The sequence below is a fragment of the Alexandromys fortis genome, unplaced genomic scaffold (assembly GCF_014885135.2).
Source record: "Alexandromys fortis isolate MF-2015 unplaced genomic scaffold, M_Fortis_MF-2015_v1.1 scaffold_10, whole genome shotgun sequence".
NCBI lineage: Eukaryota > Metazoa > Chordata > Mammalia > Rodentia > Cricetidae > Alexandromys > Alexandromys fortis.
In genome coordinates this window covers 20988176-21008511 of record NW_026067895.1, presented here as the reverse complement: position 1 = coordinate 21008511, position 20336 = coordinate 20988176, and the positions used below count along the sequence as shown (strand labels likewise).

Below are 20336 nucleotides of genomic sequence, written 5' to 3'. Positions count from 1 at the left end.
AAGTGCTGGGATTAAAGGCGTGCGCCACCACCGTCCGGCTAATCAACCAATTCTTTTTTTTGGGGGGGGGGTTCGAGACAGAGTTTCTCTGTGGTTTTGGAGCCTGTCCTGGAACTAGCTCTTGTAGACCAGGCTAGCCTCAGACTCACAGAGATCCACCTGCCTCTGCCTCCCGAGTGCTGGGATTAAAGGCGTGCGCCACCACCGCCCGGCTTAATCAACCAATTCTTAACAAGGAAAGTACATCAGCTAGTAATAATTGGGCTGCTTTGTTTTCTGATCCCTAACTTCAGAGCTATTATCAAAAAACCTTAATCTAACCCGAGGCTTTGTCTCAGCTATGATGCACTCCAGACCTGTGAACACATCTCCCAGCATTAAGATGAAAAGAATTTAAGCTAGCTGGGCTACCAGGACTCAGCTGTTTTCCTTAATCACTATCCCAAGGCGCAGTCTATGGGCTTCTCAGTAAGAACTTATGTGTTCTAGCTGTGTGACATTTCCTTGTTTTATTTTTTTAGCCTCTGCAGCCTCTGCTTTATCCTACCTTTACCTGTGTTAATCCTATGTCAATTTCCCTACTAAACTAACCTCTATATAATCCCTTACAATATTTATTTAAAATCCTCAATCAAAATTCAATTTAAACTCACACTAGGTTTTTTGTTGTTGTTGTTGTTTTGTGGGTTTTTTTTTTTTTTTTTTTAATTTTTCAAGACAAGGTTTCTCTCTAGCTTTGGAGCCTGTCCTGGAATCTACTCTGTAGACCAGGCTGGCCTTAAACTGACAGAGATACGCCTGTCTCTGCCAGATATGCTGGGATTAAAGGTGTGTGCCACTAAAGCCTGACCTAACTCTATTATTGTATAAAATCATTGCTTCGGTTAAACAATACAGCTTAGGAGGAAATCTTCATAATATCCCACAGGTACAAAATGCCCAGTAGAATGGGATGTTTCCATGAGATAAGTACACTACATTTCAGGCAGGGGGGATCTCCCCACCCCCATTCACACCATGGCAGACACCAGAGAAAGATGGCAGCAGCAGACATGTGAGGGCACAGCAGAAGCAAAAGTCACTCTGGGTCCGCGGTCTTGGGGCCTTGCCTATCTGCGATTTACTCACTATCGTCCTGACGGGCCGGTCCCTTGATGTCAGCTGTCATGTACAGCTCCTCTGACATGGCCACTGGCAAAGAGTCAAGAGACTGGAGGCAGGAACTGATGCAGAGGCCATGGAGGAATGCTTCTTACTGGCTTGCTCATCATGACTTGCTCAGCCTGCTTTCTTATAGCCCAGACCTACCTACCCAGAGGTGGCACCATCCACAGTAAGCTGGGCCCTCCTACATCAATCATCAATCAAGAAAACTCCTTCCAGGCTTGCCCATAGGCCAACCTGGTAGAGGCATTTTTTTTTTCATTTGCTTTCCTTCTTCCTAAATAACTCTAGCTTGTATCTAGTTGACATAAAACTATCCATACCCTAATTTAATTAGGGTATCACAAGGCTTTAAACTGCATACTAAATTAAGTGGGATAGTAAAATGGAATTAATACCAAAAAGTATGCTTTACATGTCATTTAGTACAATCAGCACACAAATGTGTCATGCTGTAAAGTCTGGGATGTTGCTCATTCCACAGATGGAGTTCATAGCCATAAAATAGACTTGCTGTAGGTCATATCTTCAGAAGGTGACAGAGATGACCTTTGAAGCCAGATTAGACTGATACTAAACAGGAATGCTTCCTATCGCTCTGAAGGCTCAACTCTAGCAGGTGCTGGGAAGTCACATTTTATTCAGTGATGATCTTCCCGGGAAGGAGAATAGTTAGACCATCTTGGTGTCTACCTTGCTTAGCAGTCTGCTTCCAGAACAGGTGTGTCTTAAACCGACATTGTCCAACCTTATTGGATGAGAAATTTCCAGACATGCTTCACTTTCTCTTTCCACACTACCACCAACATGGCTTGGGAAGGACACTGGACCATTGGTCAGAAATCCTAGTTCCACTCATGAGCGACGCTGAGACTTCAATCATGTCCCCTAACCTGCTTCATTTTTGGCTACACAAGATATGACCTTGTCCTTATTCACACTGATACAAAGGAAGCTGCAAGTTCATATGAAACCTGGGCTTTATGTTTATTCGAAGTGGAAAGAAAAAGACTACCCACTAATCACAACCGTACATGGAGCTTTTATTTCTAAGCTCATCAATAATATTCACTATTATTTCCCATTTATTCAAGCTGGTCACGATTGTAAGACAGTTATATAAAATTCTGTCTACTCAAATGTCAAATACGTGGAAGCAAAGGCCACATCTATCTTCTTCAGTCTTACTTCAGCTTTGAGGACAAATTCTCAGAATAGATCATGTGCACATGAACCATGTTTAACTTAAGAGTACTGTACTGGGTTAATAGTTACCACAGAAACGACATACTCTGATCTATCACATCGTTACTAACTAAGCAGCTAGACATTTAATGTCTAAGGGGTGATACATTTGACCCCACATATAAAATGCAGTTAGTAATTCTTTCCAAAAATGTCACATCGCATGTTCTTGTGAGCTCCTTCTGAGAAAGCACCTACTCTCACACATGCCCATGTTCGAATGGTTGCTATGGTTGTCTTCCTGTATCCTACAGTCCGCCAGCTCTGCCAAGTCAGAGCTCCCATCTCTTCTCTCTTAGCTGTATCCCTGGCTCCTCATGTAGTACTTGACAGAGTGGATATTTGTGACTGCCTATTGTCCATTGACCTACTGGTCTGCTTTATCAATATGAAGAAGAGTATTGTTTCTCCTTAAAAGTTACGCTTCTATTTTAGGCCATGGAAGAGTTTGAAGACCGGGAGGGCTGGGAATATGCTTCGCTGATTGGCTGGAAGTTCCACTGGAAACAGCGCAGTTCGGACACCTTTCGCCGCAGACGCTGGAGGAGAAAAATGGCTCCTTCGGAAACACACGGTGCTGCTGCCATCTTTAAACTTGAAGGTGCCCTTGTAAGTAACCAGAAGTCAAAGTGTCAATAATACTGGTGTCGAGGAAATGTGTGAGTCACCTAGAAAGCACAGACAACTCCAGAGAGGCTCCTGAAATCTCAGGGATGCATGGCTGTGAAGAAGTTGGGGGAAAGGTATATGCCCTGAGTGCCCAATGACTCCCATCTTGGGAAGAAACCACTACTGCATGAGAGGACCTCAGACCAGTACCGAAGGCACATCTAGCTCTCCCAGAATTCCCCAAGTATGTCTGCCAGGGCCCTGATTTCAGGACACATCCAGTAACTGTGTAGGCACAGATGGCTTGGAAATTGTAGCTATTTAACAGACTGAAAGAGCTGAACATACAGACTCACAGGGGAGGAAAGCAGAAGGATGGCTCACAAAATTAAAAGATGATTCAGGTGACAGATAGTAAAGGAAGATGATGGGGTGGGCACAGGTCAGTAGAGGGAATGAATAAAAACAGCAATGGGAGATCTGTGCAGCATGGTGGCCAAGATCCAGTTCCACAGATTGGGGAGAAGGCCCTATAGTTAAGAACATTTTCTGTTTCTGTTTCTGATGATGATGGATAGTGATGATGATGGATGTTGGTGATGATGGTGATGATGATGGATGATGGTGATGATGATAATGGTGAGGACAGTGATGGTGGTGATGAAGGTGATGATGATGGTGATGATGATGGTGAGGATTATGATGGTGATGATAATGGATGATGGTGATGGTGATGATGATGATGATGGTGATGATGATGATGATGGTGATGATGGTAGTGGTGATTGATGATGGTGATAATGATGATAATGACAATGGCTTCCTCCTACTTTAGGGGGCAGACACCACAGAGGATGGAGATGAGAAGAGCTCGGAAAAGCAGAAACACAGTGCCACCACTGTGTTTGGAGCAAACACACCCATTGTTTCCTGTAATTTTGACAGTAAGTTTTACAGACTGCTATAAGTTCTGCATCTGTCATTTTCATTGAGAAAACTTTTCAGATCATCAAATATGATAAAATCTCAGATGAAAGTGACTTTCTAGTTCTTCACTTAATGAAACACAGTCTGAAAAACTATATTATATTTGCGATGAAGAATGATCAAATCACTGATTTTAATGTCTGTCTAAAATACTCATTCTGGCTAGAAAAAGCCTAAATTATTATCTTAATAATAGGAAAAAAGGCTAAAGTTTTAAGGGAAGTCTATTCTCAATGCCAGTCTTCAAGAATCTCAGGATGTTATTAATAATAGCACTGTTTACATAGATCTTGATATGTACCAGATATTCAAGCATTTAATGTTCTGGAATTCAGACATTCAGTCAATACTCTGCTATCCCTCAAACTGTGTGTGTGTGTGTGTGTGTGTGTGTTAATAGTAGTAGTAGTAGTAGTAGGTGGTGGCTGCTTGTTCATTCCTGGCCGCCCAAACCCAAAATAATCAGCTTAGGTCTCTTATTAAGTAACTCTTACATCTTAAATTAACCTATCTCTATTGGTCTATATAGCATCACTAGGCTGTGGCTTCCTGGGGCTGATATGTTACTCCTTCAGCAGCTACATGGACTCCACCTTCTTTTTTCCTCTTTCTCTGCTTGGAATTCCACCTTGCTCTATTCTGCACTGTCATAGGCCCCAAAGTAGCTTCTTTATTAAACAATGGTAAGAAAATATATTCACAACATACAGAGGAGAATCCCACATCATGTGTGTGTATGTGTGTGTATGCGCACATGCATAAATGTGTGTATATGTCTGTAATGTGTGTGTACATGCGTGCATGTGTCTGTGTGTGCATGCATTAATAAAAGGAGTTTAAAAATTTTAAGAGTCAAAGAAACATTCAGCAGAAAATTATCACAGACCTTGGTCTAACATAACACCGAGGCCTTGCTCAGTGGTTGCTAGAGACCAAGACTCATTGGATAGTCTGTGATGAACAGCTGTGCACTAAATCAAGGAAGTTCACAGCAGGACCAGTGTCCTCCCAATGACCATATTGGCATCGGGACTGTTACAGCAGTTACTTGTTTGATTTGATTTTACCTTTAGGGGAGGGTTTCCATATATAATCCAGGCTGCCTCTGCCTCTTGTTTGCTGGGATTGCAAGTGTGCCCCACCACACCTGGTGTATAGTAGTTTAAATACACTCCCTTTACACTTTCCCCTGCCTCGTAACCACACTAGATTCACTCTAAGACTCCCGACCAACCCTGCTTATAAACTGTCTAGTATTATACATGCATACATGTGGTGAAGTTTATAAATTAAATATAGTACCCAGTAAATAGCAGTAACATGATAAATATAAAAGGTATTAAAATACACTATAATAATGTGCCAATATCACCTCTTTTGTGTTCTGAGATTTTATTAAATAAATAAGGGTTATTTCCCATAAGCCCTACAGTGTGACTACATCAGTCTGTCTGAAAACTGAGATAAGGAACTACTGAGTGGCTAACACGCAGGTAGCGTATACAGCATGGATACACTGGACAGAGGCATGACCCACACCCCAAGTGAGATGGAGCTGAATACTTTGAGATGTTCACACTACAGAGCTTGCAATATGAAACTTGTGAATTGTTTATTTTTTGACCATTGCACTGTTTGCATTGGAATTTATACAAACATTCTTATGTTTGTGACCTGAGATTGACTCTGGGCAACTGAAATACAGGAAGCAAAACCATAGATAAGAGGACCACTGTAAGTTTTCTTGCATAAGAAACCACTATCTTGGGAAAATTTGTGCTCTCTGCTATGGGGAAATAGACAAGCGGCCCATGAATCTGAAACACAGATCACCTTCAAACATTCCAGAAAAAATCTTGTTAACGGGTTCCTATTTCTTGTCACCCCCTTCTTTTCAGGAATCTATGTCTACCACCTGCGCTGCTACATTTACCAAGCGAGGAACCTCATGGCTTTGGACAAAGACAGCTTTTCAGGTGACGGGGAAATCCTTAACGTACTATATCATGGCAGGCTAGTTTGACTCGACTGCCTATCTAGTGGGTTTATGTTTTGTTTTGTTCTCATTTCTTACAAGAAACCCCTCTTCATAGAGAAGCTACTTTAAAGTATACTTGGACTATACTTGAAGAAAACAGCCCGATGGTTTCTAAAGGAGTTACCAGCTGCTTTAGGAACTGTTTCTGAATACTAGCATACACAGAAGACATGTGGCCCTTGGACACTAAGGATCACTTATTGAACCATGACGTGTCACAAAGAGCATCTACTGTGCTCCCCTTGTGTGCATGGCTGCATTTTAAACCTGGGTCCTGGGCCGTTTGGTGAACTCAAATTCTTTACATTTTTTTGCTTATAGTCTCAAGATGATAAAAAAAAATCACAAGTTAACCCCTTAACCCACAGCAACTGACTGTGAGCCATATGTGTGTATATTTTCTGCCTCCTCTGCTGCTTACCCCTACCATCACCCCATCCCGACCCTAGCCACCTTCTAGCACTGTGTAACTATGAGGCTTCAACATCCTCATACTGGTGCCCAGGTGGTTTTGGCTTTACTCCTTCTTCCAAAAGTGCGGTGAGTGCAGGAACCATGTCTGGTTCTTGTTTGGAAACAACTCTTGAAACACTCACCTAATGCTATCATGTACCTTGTGTCGGTTCCGAGCTGTGTCCCAGCACTCCCCTTGCTCAGTAGTGAGAATTCTTTCCTTCCCTAATAAATTAGACCAAATTATCTGGGTCTGATCTATAAATTAGATCCCGTTCTTTAAATCAGATCCTGTGGAGCAAAGCTTCAAAAGTGTTTTAAAGAAATTTTCAAATAGTATCCACCAGGGGGCACTCCTTTACTGTAGATCCAATTGGAATTTTTAGAAAGATCCTTAACTTGTGTTTGCATGAAACTTCAAGCCCATTTCTCACAGTTGAAGATGCAAGATTGATCAATGGGACAAAATAAAAAAGTTCCACCCATGTGACGGCATAGGCATTATTTTACTGCTGGAATGTCACCCCTCTGGGGAACTGAAATGGTTTAGTGTTCCTCACCACGTAGGAGAACCCAGAATAATTTTTGGTAAATAAGATTGGAAACACTTTCCTGTTGTTACAAGCTGTAGATTCTGAGAGCAGCTGAGCCTTTCTTATTCACTGCTGTATTCATAAAACCCGGCACTCTGGGCGGTGGTGGTGCAGGCCTTTAATCCCAGCAGATCTCAAGCTCAAGGCCAGCCTAGTTTCCAGAGTGAGTTCCAGGTTAGACTCCAAAGCTATACAGAGAAACCCTTTCTTGAAAAACCAAAAAAAAAAAAAAAAAAAAAAGCAAAGCCAAAATAAAAAACCTGGCACCCGACCCCTTTGTTCATATTATCGAGTGACTGGTTTATACCCACAGAAACAGCTGACAGGAACTAGTGGGAGCTCACTGACTCTGAACTGATAGCAGGGGGAACCTGCATAGTACCAAACTAGGCCCAGTGAATGTGGGGGGCAGTTGTGAGACTTGGGCAGTCTGTGGGGCCACTGGTAGTGGGACCAGGATTTATCCCGAGTGCTTGAACTGGCCTAGGAGCACATTCTCTTCGGAGGGAGACCTTGTTGAGCCTAGATATAGTGGGGAGGGCCTTGGTCTTGCCTTGAAGTGAAGCGTCAGACTTTGTTGACTCCCCATGGGAAGCCTTATCCTTTCTTAGGAGTGGATGGGCAGGGTGGAGGGAAGGGTGGAGCAGGAGAAGGGGAAGGAGTAGGGACGGGGATAGCTATGTAAAATGAGAGAAGATTGTATTTAAAAAAAATCTTTAAAAAAATTATGGCCTCAAAAAGGAAGGAAGAACAAAAGCAAGCAAGCAAGAAAGAAAGAAAGAGAGAGAGAAAGAAAACCCCGGCACTCAAATATAAATCTTTCTAAATAGATATCGGTAGAAGCAAAAACATGAAATAAACTTACCAAAACAGCAGAAAGAAAAGCATAAAAATAACTGGTATTTATCAGTGATGTGGCTAACAGGCCGTGTCCTAAGCAGCCCATGTTCTTCACACCATTTTGTCTTCTGTCCACTGGGCACAAGGGAAAGAACAAAGGAAGGTTAAATATTTAGGAATATTAAATACTTAGGAAGATTAAATATTTTTTTCTCCTAAGGTCATGGGAACAGGGGCTTGACACCGTATGCGTCTAGTTGCAAAGCTTGTACTCTAGATTACGCCCGTGAAAGAGCGTGTGCTTGACCTGATTAACCTTGCTAGGCATGAGTACACTCCAGAGAGACACCCCTTTGCACACACCAGGGTCTCCCTTTAGGTGCTTCTCACTCACCATGATACCTTCCTCTGTGAGGCCCGGCGTTCTAGAGTCCTTGTCTTAATGGGCGGTGAAAGCCTATGACGGCCATGTGCACAAGAAAGGCCGGGGGAAGAAATGGGCTGTCCTGGAAAGGCAGACTTCGCCTTGACTCTATTGTTGTCTTTCTCTGCCTGTAGATCCATACGCTCATGTCTCCTTTCTCCATCGAAGCAAAACCACGGAGATCATCCACTCCACTCTGAATCCCACTTGGGATCAAACGATTATATTTGATGAGGTGGAAATCTTTGGGGAACCCCAAACAGTTCTACAGAACCCACCCAAAGTTATCATAGAACTTTTTGACAATGACCAAGTGGTAGGTAACATGAAATTTTAAGATGGCCTGGGGACATGGTAGAGGTCCTAAGGGTTCTTTGATCAGGAGTTTGAATGTGGTTTCCTTCTGTAGGGCAAAGATGAATTTTTAGGTCGAAGTATTTGTTCTCCTTTGGTGAAGCTAAACTCAGAAACAGATGTCACCCCTAAGCTTCTCTGGCATCCGGTCATGAATGGAGACAAGGCTTGTGGGGATGTCCTTGTGACAGCAGAGCTGATTCTAAGGAACAAGGTACATCTTTTTGTTCTCACTCTTGTATTCTTTGAGCAACTTGAAGCATCCTGCTCATTCCAGGCACTCTTGGCTCTAGTGAAAAGGAAGTATTGACAGCCTATGCTTGTTCCACAGGATGGCTCCAACCTTCCTATTCTTCCCTCTCAACGAGCACCGAACTTATACATGGTCCCTCCGGGGATCCGGCCCGTGGTTCAGCTCACTGCTATTGAGGTATGCATTCTCGCCAACTTTTACCCAATCAAACCAAAGCAAGAACTGTTAATGCAGAGAATGGCGTCAGGCTGCACGTCTATAAAATCTTCCCCCCAAACTAGAAGTAGTTATAGAAAATCGAAATCTTAACAAAAAGCACCAAGAAGCAGATTTCTGAGACTTGGGGGAGTTCACCAGAGAAAGAGAAGATGGCCCAAGAGAAAGTGCCTGTGGGAACAGAGAGAAGGACCTGCAAGGGAGGCAGAGGCCTGGAGTAGGGAAGCGTGTGGACAGTGGCGGCAGGAGAGATAGTTAGGGCAGACACGGGCTAGTGGAGATAATGTGTCTGGATAGAGTGTCCTGATAAGGCGAGCGTTGTTAGCGCCTCTGTTTCGCCTGGGTGTTCTCGAAGACAGACACGGGAAGCTTCAAACAACAGCTACCCGTTTGGAATGCTTGCAAGTCACTTACCGGAGAAGAGGTTTATACTTGATGTTCCAAATTGCCCCATGGTAGATCACAACGTGAGTCCTGTTTGCAGCAGACACACAGAGAAGCTGACTTTACATTACATTTACAGCTTGGGGCTCTTTTTATAGCTCTCAACAGAAGGGAAGGGTAGAACCACTTCCTCTGTTGTCCACAGGTTCTTGAAGATAATACTCCCTGGTATTTTAGACAAATGTATGGAAGTCCATCTTAAAAACTGTCCTGGTGATTGAGGCTGGATTTCAGCTTATCTTATACATTTTGTTATTCTTGTTTGATAGTTTTAGGTTTTGTTTGTTTCTTTGTTTTTTGAGATGGGATTTCTCTGTGTAGCCCTGGCTGTCCTGGATCTCACTCCATAAGACCAGGCTATCCTTGAATTCAGAGATTTACCTTCCTCTAGGTGTGTGCCACCACAACCAAAATTGATATGGTATTTTTTAATATGTCAGGTTTCCTTTCCTCCTCTTTTAACTTGTTTTCTCAGATTCTAGCTTGGGGCTTAAGAAATATGAAAAGCTACCAGATGGCTTCTGTCACATCCCCTAGTCTGGTGGTGGAGTGTGGGGGAGAAAGAGTCGAATCGGTGGTGATCAAAAACCTTAAGAAGACGCCCAACTTCCCAAGTTCTGTTCTCTTCATGAAAGTGGTACGTATGTAGACTGTGCAGTTCACATGTGTCCATGCCTGAAGCATGAGTGTATACTCCCGTGTATGTCCATATCTGAAGCATGAGTGCATACTCCTGTGTGTGTTCATATATGAAATATGAGCATGTATTCCATGTATGTCCATGCCTGACGTGTGAGTGTATACATCCATGTGTGTCCATGCCTGAAGTGTGAGTGTATACTCACCGACAGCTGATTCATTTCCAGATTCTGACAGACAGAAAACCTAGTCCTGTACTGAGCATGTCAGAGGTCCCCCTTCCTTAGGTTGTCTGATTCCAATTTCTGAAAGCTTCAAGCAGCTCCAGCCATGGGGACATGTGTATGAGCACCACTTGTTTCTCCAGTGAGTGTTTCATCTCAGTATAGGCCTTAGTAGTTGTGCTCTAATCTCATGCACAGCTCCAGCTCAGTGCTGGGCACAGTTATCACCCTCCCCTTCCCTTAGAAAAAGTGAAAAGATTGACTAATGTATAACTAATGTATGGAGCAGGACACAGCGAGTGAGTGGCCAGAACTTGGACTAGGGTCCTTCTACTCCCGGGTCCTTCCACTCCCGAGCCAGAAGTCTTTCCCTCTGATGCTGCAGACGGACAACCTCATGGATGTGTAGAAACAGAATCCCTAACTAGTCACCCCAAAGACACTCTGCCTATCCTTTCTGCTCTCTACCCTCCTCCCCTGTAACTTCCAGTCTAGGACCCAGCTTTGAGTGAGAGGAGGCACTCAGGAAGCCCCGTCCTCTCTTCCAGTGAAGGCCATGACAGACATGCATCCAAACCACAATCAAGCTTCCAGGTCAGCCCATGTCCTCCAATCAGGGCATGTCATCAAGGCCCCTACATTCCAGGACAGTGAAGGCAAAATGAGCATCTCCATTTGGCTTTGAGCATCTAGTGTTCAGCCAATAGCCTCTGAGGGAAGTGGCCGCTTTTTTAAAGGGAGAGAGACCACGCCCCAGTGGGCTGGTATCTCAGTGGCTATTGGCTGAAGGAGCAGAGTGGAAGGAGCTCCTGCAACACCCTAGCACTGAAGGATTCCCAGTCTGTTATTTCCCTTGATAGTTTATCTGTGTCTCCACTGTTCCTAAATTCTGCTTAAGCCCTGGCTAGCAGATAGTTAAAGTTCTGGACAGTTACTGTCACTGAAATAACTCTCAGGAAGAAGATGGGGCCAGGAGTGACAAAGACTCATTCCCCACGATGCTTGCCTTCTTCACCCTAAGTGCTTCATGTATGGATTCCACGGCGCTACTAGTAACGAGGAAGTAACTGGGCATAGAGGGTTAGAAAAGTTCCTAAGGTCATGTACTCTGTGATAGCAGAGGGAGGGTTTGATCTCGCAGAGCCTGGCTAAAAGAGAATGCTCTAAGCTCTGAGCCATAGGCACCCCAGCCACTGGAGGGCCTATGGAAGGTTCCTGGGTTATGTTCATAGGGCACAAAGAAGCTGGGCTGGTCCCTTGGGAGAATTGACAGCTATCCCTGCCAGATCTTGGAGAGAAAAAAAAAAGGCATCTGTTTTTTGTGATCCCTAGTTCTTGCCCAAGGAAGAACTGTACATGCCTCCACTGGTGATCAAAGTCATTGACCACAGGCAGTTTGGGCGGAAACCCGTGGTTGGCCAGTGCACCATTGACCGCCTGGACCGCTTTCGCTGTGATCCGTATGAGGGAAAAGAGGATATTGTACCTCAGCTAAAAGGTACGTCTGTGGGCAAGTCTATACATTACGTTTTTGAGCTTTTTACACCTAGTCAGATTGAATGCTGCAAACCATATCCTCTTTCTAGATACTACAGAGGAAGAAAGTTGTGATTTCCAGTGGGCTAGGGAAATACAGATAGTCATGGGACAGCCAGCCTGAACTCGAACTACTTTGAGGGGCAGAATCCTGGCATGCTTTGCTCCTGCATAAATGCGGTGTGTCTTTGGAGGGAATGTTGCCTGCTATACGAGCTTCCCTATTTGTCTTTGAGGAAGGATCCTGAAGACTCAGGGGGTACTGTCCCCACATCAATGAAAGGGATTGAGACGTTCAGCCTCCAACAAATGGTTGTTGAACTTTCATAGAATGTCATTCATTGGTCTAATTGCTGGGGAGACCAAGGGACCAAAACAATCTTGTCCTCAAAGTCAAAGCATCAACAAGGAAATGAATGTGTGCAAGTCAGTGCTGTGAATATTAGATGTGGAGAAACAGGGCCTCCTGTATGTGGACACGGAGATCCCATCCATGAGGATGATTTTTCTTTCTAAATGGCAGGGGTTTTCTTTATAGTTCACGATGAACTTGGATTCTGCCATCTCCTCCCTCTCTGTCTCAAGTGCTAGGGTTACAGGTTTGTTTTCCCTGGCCAGCTCTAGGGAGGAGATTGCTATTCCGAGTTACTTTGTCCATGGGCCCGCTTCATTGACACTTGACAAAGATGTCGTGAGGTCATTTGAAAGCTACCCCATTGTTATCCACACAAGCAAACTTTAATGATTTACCTTAGGTTGTATAGTTAATATGCAAGTGATAGGGCAGGCTATAATATTTAACTTAGACTTCAATAACAAATAGGTAATGATACAGTGTTTTGCCCTTCTCGGTTCAATAGATCTTTGTTTTTTAGTTTACTGTGTACTTAGTACTGTGTTAAGGGCTGGGGGCTCAGTCACTTGGTGTACAAGATCACAGACCCTTTGTCTTCATGAGTTTAGACCTCAGTCAAGGACTGGAAAATTCTATCCATTTTTCACTGAAAATTCTATTCAAGATATCTTCTGTTTAAGCAAATATACTACAAGTCAATCCTGGGTAAACTGGTACTTAGGAAGAAATTTGCTCACAGAGGTATTCAAGCATCCTTGTCCATCCATCTGGCTCTTGAGTCCTGTGTGGTCTGCAGTTGCAGATGAGTCTATATCCGAAGTTTCTGGGCAACTTGTCTACCTGAGGGTACCAGGTGGATGGAAAACTCCATCTTAAAACAACTGGTATATCATAGATGCTCATAAATGTCCAGTTCCTTCCTCTATCTGAGTGTTTCTCTGACATTTATTGAGCCTTTGCTCTTCCCTGGGTTCTGGGGTGATTGATAACAAAGAAACCAGAGTCTAACAGAGCTAGTCTATGAACTTATTCCCATCCATCAAGGTTCAATTTGCAGCAACCAACCTTGCCCCTTCTTGCTTCAGTTTAAGTTTTTATCTTTAAAGTGGAGATAATAACATATCTCAAGGATTATCAAAGGGCCACATGAGATCATGTAAACAATTTGCTTAATTAGTCCAATGCAGAAGCATGGTAATCCTTCCCTAGAGTACCTTCCTTTCTGTTCATGTCTTCTATGTCCAATGCCTGGGTAGGTAACCTTATGGGAAGGTCTTTTGACTTGGTGGGGTTTTTTTTCTGTCTGAGTTCTGACCTAGGCTCTTCTTCAATTATTCAACAACTATGTTCCTGTGACTCCACCCTGGGTATCAGGCTAGTCCTTAGGCACCTGCCTTTGATTGGGTGAGATAAACCCAGGGACTCCAGGGCCTGTTCTTAAGCCCTTGCTCTTAATCCTAAATCCAGAGTTGCATACACCTGGAAACTGCGTGCAAGATCACGCCATGGACTTCTCCCTCTGCATACACTGGGAGAGCAAGGGCTGGCTGAACAGACAAAAGTAGTGTCTCGCTGATGAAAGAAACACATCCTGCTTTTTCTTCTCCCCTCTTCTCCCCTTCCCTTCCCTTCTTCTCTCTAATCACCTTCTCTGTCCTCTATCTTCCTCCACTCCTCTTCTGTGTTTCTCTAGCCCATTTCCCAAGAAAACGAGGCTCTTTTAGACACAGGTTCGCCATCCTCGTGCCCACTCCTACATAACCAGCACAATCTTTTTAACTATTTTTCTTACAGTGTGCATGGGTGTGGTGCCTAGGTGAAGGGCAGAGGCCACTTGCAGCAGTCACTCCTCTCCTTCCACTGTGAGGTCCTGAGAACCAAACTCAGGTCATCAGGCTTGGCATCAAACACCCTTACCTGAGAGCTGCCTCTCTGCTCTCCAGAACAATTCTTTTTCAAGCACTTGTCATGGGTAGGAATTGTGTTAACTACCCAAAACCAAGAAAAAAACGAGCCCCATAGTCCCCTGTAAAATGCCTAAAGCCTTACACTCTTCTGAGACAGTGATGAGGGTAGCGTCATTTCTACATTCAGGTATGGAGAGTCTCACCCAGGTTAACTCTCTCATCCGTCCTATAGCTGCTCAACTTGATCATGAAGTAGAATGCTCTCCAGTATGTTGTCCTAAGCGTTCTATATTATGAAGTTCTTTGCCTTGCAGCCTCCCTTATGTCTGCACCCCCATGTCGGGATGTCGTCATTGAAATAGAAGACACCAAACCATTACTGGCTTCTAAGGTAGGTTGTATGCCAGGTGCCTAAGCTGGTGTGTGTACTTGACCATTCAAGGTTATTAAAACAATGGTCATCAAACCAATTTACAAGGGCTGAATAGTAACAAGATCTGAATCTTGTATTCATCCAAAGACACTTATCAACCAGGCCTTCTTAAAATTTTTCTATTTATAACCCCTTTTTACCTGAGAAGTTTTTACACAGCCCCAGGTATAAAGGTCTATAAAATAAGGTATACAAATAAAACATATACTAATAATTATTATAAAATTTGTATAAGTAATTTTTTACTAGACATAATTTTACCATTTGTCTAAAACAAAATCAAGTTTGTATTCTAATGAGATAGACGTGCTTACTCATTTTTACATAAAAAATTAAATCTCAGCTGGATATGCAATACCGCAGGACAGAGAGCATCATTAATAATTTTCATGGTCGATTAGTATTTTGATTTTATAGTCATCAACGCCGAAACTCCGCTTTGCATAAATGTGTAGTACTAATTCAAAATGGCAGAAGTAGTTTAGGGCCTTTTCAGAAATGGTTGAAAATTCTGTCCGAAATCCAAGCCAAAATTCATTTAACTTTTAATGAAACTCAAATAGAAATCTTTAAAACTTGAACATTCTAACTAATGCAATCCAAAGATATAGTAATTCGACACCTATGTGATAAAGAAAATGATAGGAAAATAACATGTCTTTATTTTCCATAATTAAACCATTACATTTCTGTGAGAGCAGGAAGCTCGGTGTGTAAAAACACTGAGTGTATGCTGGTCTCAGATCTGAGCTGGGGTGTTTCAGGAGATATTCACCGGTGTTGTGTGGTGTGACTACATGCACAATGCAAAAATGCATGGACTGTGGATTCAGTAGCAAGTTTACGATGGAGTCGCATAGTGCAGCATGGGTGAGCATCGCCAGAAGCACTTTGGACTCTTTACACACTTTAGTTTTAGTTAAACTTTAGTTGTCACACATTTAGAAACCTTTCACTATTGTCAAGTTTCCTGTGACACCCCCGCTCCCCCACCAGGTCATAACCTACAATTTAAGAAGCTAGGGTGTGGACTAGCAGCTTCAGCCCCTACTAGTCAGCCACCTAGGATACTTAAAACATTATCCATGTACATAATTCAAACACATGCATAAAGAACGGAGAACCGCTGGTAGGGGCAGCCCAAGTGATACCAAGTGTTAGATGCTTCTAGAACAAATTGTAACATTTAAAGCAATAGTGAGAACTCCCATGTCAGGACCCCCCCCACCCCCCCACCCCCGTGTGATGCTGGATTGTCGTGGTTAGGAATGACCCTATTTGTCAGTACATGAAACACCCTGGGTTTTTATATTCACTCTGGAAGAGGTTGGTGGGAATCCTTCCTCGGGATCCAGTCTGAAAACCATCCCAGCCACTTCTACAGGAAGGAACAAGAAAAGAGAAAAAGCCAAATAGCTCACTGTTTCTCTTGGCATTTAGAATAAACTTTCACAGCATGTTTTAATACGCACACTGGCTGGAAAATACACATGATTGCGCTGTAATGTGCTATGTCCATAAACGGCACCTTTTAAAAACCCACTTCTTCCCCGCTGCGTTAAGCTCACTAACAACTGGCCTGTGTTAAATGTCGTCTCCACAGCCAGTACTGGAAGGCTGTGTTTGATTCTACTATGCGGCAGTTCTCCACAATCACAGATGACAATAACAAATTCCCAACACCACAGGGCAACATGACTATGTTCACTTATTGAAAATAACCCCAATTAGTATCAATAAATATCAACAGTAGTTGCCTAGGGAGAAGTTATGTGCTTAAGACTTAAGATTCTCCACGGGGATTTTCACAGTCACTCTGGGAAAAGGCAGTGTGAGATCCCACTCGATACTCTGCCTCCAGCTTACCGCCAACCGCTGCCAATCAATCCTGCCTGCATGCCTTCTGGGTATTGGGTCATCCTCAGTACTATTGGGGAACAAGGAAAATAGTGTCACGCCAGTATGTGACAGTGGCTCAGACTAGGTTACTCTAGCAACACACTGTGAAAGGTCCGTTTGCCTCAGCTTTTAACCTGGAGGAGTAGCAGGCCCAGAGACGGTTGAGTCAAGTCATTCCCACTACACTCACATGACTGTAACAGGCGTGCTCCCCTCACACCTAGTTGAGATCCTCTGTGTTGATAGGAAAAGGTAAAATCTCCTCTGGACGCCCACGTCCCTCTGTTTGTCCGGGTAGACATTACATCTGTCTGTAAAGTCTAATGAACAACGTTGAGATTTGGAAGAGCCAATGGCGAGCTTACTAATGTCCTTTATTACATGTATCACACGTGCATGTAATGCATACATTATTACCACTAACTCAATTTAGTCTTTGTATCTGCATGAATGAGTCTGTCTATGCTGCTGCTGAGGACTGGAGGCCGGAGACTGAGTCTTTCGTGACGGCATCATCCTTTATGATGTCTATGGGAACTCTTAACAGATGAGCTTAGCGCTCTGTAAAGAAGAGCGAGGATGGGGGGCATATTGATCAAGTGGTGACAGACATCCCTTCATGGTCGTCTCAACAACTGCCTTCCAATTCCAGTGCTTAAGCAGTATGTCGACAGCACTCGGCAAAATGGCTTCTCCAAGGACAGTGCATGTATGTATAATAATATGTATGAGGCTCCATGGGACTGGGGAATCATGGTCTAAGGGCCTGAATTCCTCCGGGGTCTATTAGCAGATTTTGGAGTGAAAGGTGACCTTTAGACAATACCATCATTCTAGAGGGGAGACTGGCCCGTGCCATGTAATGTTTTGAATTGTATTTTCAAGTTTATTTATTCGATTGAAAAAAAAAAAAAAAGAAAGTCACATGAGTTGCTGTCCTTCCTTTTCTGCACGGGATAATGAGCAAGCAGAAGTGAAGGAACCCTCCCGGACTAGCCCTGAAATTTAAAGTCAGCAACTTGTCTTGGATGCCTTTTCAACACGGCCTGTTCTTTACCCTCAATCAGTTCTGCATGACTTAAAATAAACACAAATGAACAGACTAAATACTTGGACTCAAGACACTGAGACTGAAAAGATTTTTTTTTTTAAATTCCTCTCTCCAAAATCTCACTCCACCTGTGATTATTTAACCCTAATCTGCTTTGGGATGGATCTAATAAGAAGAATTGACGCATCTTGTTCTCTCTGCCTCCCTTGGCAATTCTGTTGTAACAAGGGTCAGTCTAGATAGGAATACTGAGGACCTGAAGAAGCGGGTGGCCCTCCCCACAGCAACCACAAAAGGGTGGTAGTGAACAGTTGCTCTTACATTGGAAAGGAAGTTGGGATTTCAGGAAGGGAGACTGGGTAGCATTTTCTCACACTGGCTCAGAGGGTGAGCTTTGCCAGAGTCCCAGCAAGAACCAGGAGGAAACTCAAAGTCTAACAAACTCTAGCTCTTCCTTCTCTCACTCCTGCGCATGCCCTAACACCAGGGGCAAATTCTCCATGCAGGAATTCAAGTAGAAGGATTTGGCTAAAAAGAAACCCACCATCCTTGTATTAGAAGACTTTCTCATGTCAGGATTGCTGTGGTATTCTCACAGAGGCGGGGGGGGGGGGGGGGGGGGGGGGGGGGGGGGGGGGGGGGGGGGGGGGAACACAGGAAAGGCATCAACTGTGACAGGACAGCTCTTGAAGGGTTGAGAATGAGGTCACACTGGAGACATGCTTTGGAGCTGCATGGAATGAGAGGCTAAGGAAGATGAGTAGCTCCCTCCTGTGCACCCACCGTGTTAGCTGACCACAGTATAGTCCACCTCCACTAAAAACACAACATGGGTGCATACCTCCAAGCATTCAAGTACTGTGTGGAACTCCGTGGTGTGTTTCCAGAGAATTCTAAGATACATTCAATGATGAGATGCTTTTGGCTGGAATAATTAGAGGATCTGTTAAATGTTGAGATTGTAAAGTATGCAGGAAAATAATGTTTTTCTCTCTCTTTCTCTTTAAACCTAATGCTCATGGGATCTTAAACCAAACATCCACGTGACCTGTGTATGATTTTCCTTACTACTGACATCATATGTTCAGCTGTCAGAAAAGGTAACTGTTGTACATATTTTTGCACATCTAAGACTCACGGGGTCAGGGGTGCTGCTCGGGGGTAGAAAGCTTGGCTTGACATGTGCAAGACATTTGGTTCAATGCTCAATACATGTATTTCCTGTCTACAACTGGTATGTAAAGTCTTTTTCCTAAGTTCAGGGATGGATTGATGATCTGCAAAGGGCAAATAACTCATTGTAACTACACACACGTGTGTGCACACACATCTGTATGAATATACATCTAAAGACATATAAAGATACATGTGTATATAAGAATTTATATACATAAATATGTAAGTACAAAAAAGAAACAGACTTTTTATGATTTCATTTGTATGGGTATGTATGGTGTGTGGATATACACACGTATGTGCAGGTACTGAGGCAGGAGGGTGATTAGTTTGGGGCCAGTTTGAACTCTGTATCAAGACCCTATGCAGGAATGAAGGAGGGAAGGAAGGGGGGAAGGAAGGGATGGAAAGGGAAAGGAAAATGGAATGGAGGGAGGAAGAAATGGTGGGAAGGAGGAATGGAGGTGGAAAGGGAAGAAGAGAAATAAAAAAAAGAGATTAAGATCTATGCAGATACTCTGCCTTATATACTATCTCTTCTGCCCAACCAAGAACCATCAGAACAAGAGGTTCGCAGGTCTGGCTGTAACTGAAATCACCTGGGGGGCAAGTATAATAACACCCAGTTCTCTGCCCAGAATGACTGAATCAGAATCTCCAAGGATGGAGTTGGAGTCCCTAGTGTAAATGGACCATAATCCTCCCTACCTTTGTTTCACATGTGAAATGTTTCAGAGTTCGCTCTCCTAGTGATCTTGTTTGATTTTCAAATCAACTCTAGGAGGCGGATGGAGCCGGTTGTTACTATCTTGCTTGCTAGAAGAAGAAACTGATGATCGGAGTTGCAGGACAAGTTGCCCAAGGCACTGTGGCTCGTAACCTAAGGACTAGAGCTAGAACTGGCTCACCTGACTCCTAGTTTAGAGAGCTTGGTATTACTGCTAACAGAGCTAAAGAAATGAGATCATAGAAAACACGTGTTGGAAACGCTATGCTAATTTATCTGTGGAAACAAATATTAACAGCAGAGAAACAAAGAGACATTAATAAATCATATGCATTAAGAAAAACTAATATAGGTGCAGACATTGAAGCAAACACATTTCATTAGCAGCGAGGGTGATACATGGCAATGGGTACAGCGCTTGCTCACAAGCTCGGGGACTCAAGTTCTAGCCCCAGCATATGCGTGAAAATGCAGAGTGTGGTGGTGCATGCTTACATTCCAGCACTGGGGAAACGGAGACAGAAGGATGACTGGGTTTGCTGCCCAGCAAATCTAGCCCACTGGTGAGCCCCCAGCAGTAAGAGACCCTGCTCACAGGAGGTGACAGCATTCGTGCGGTGTCACCTGAGGTTGTCCTCTGGCCTCCACATACACTCCTACGCATGTGCACATGCATGTGTGCACACACACGCACCCCCCCACATGCATGTCATTGGTTGAGGTCTACCTGAGCAGAATCATGAACGTGCTGCCCACAGTGCATATGAAC

General features: G+C 43.6%; 1 protein-coding gene across 2 annotated transcripts in view; it reads left to right on the top strand.

Moving 5' to 3' along the window:
* The window catches only part of Myof (myoferlin), a 137485-nt gene that overhangs the window by 92072 nt on the left and 25077 nt on the right, over nt 1–20336 (top strand). For both annotated transcript variants that reach the window (XM_050157674.1, XM_050157668.1), the window contains 10 exons: nt 2845–3018; nt 3854–3962; nt 5904–5981; nt 8488–8669; nt 8763–8921; nt 9039–9137; nt 10096–10257; nt 11816–11981; nt 14596–14672; nt 18753–18764. In XM_050157674.1, coding sequence (XP_050013631.1) covers nt 2845–3018; nt 3854–3962; nt 5904–5981; nt 8488–8669; nt 8763–8921; nt 9039–9137; nt 10096–10257; nt 11816–11981; nt 14596–14672; nt 18753–18764 — 1218 coding nt within the window. The remainder of the gene's footprint in view (nt 1–2844; nt 3019–3853; nt 3963–5903; nt 5982–8487; nt 8670–8762; nt 8922–9038; nt 9138–10095; nt 10258–11815; nt 11982–14595; nt 14673–18752; nt 18765–20336) is intronic.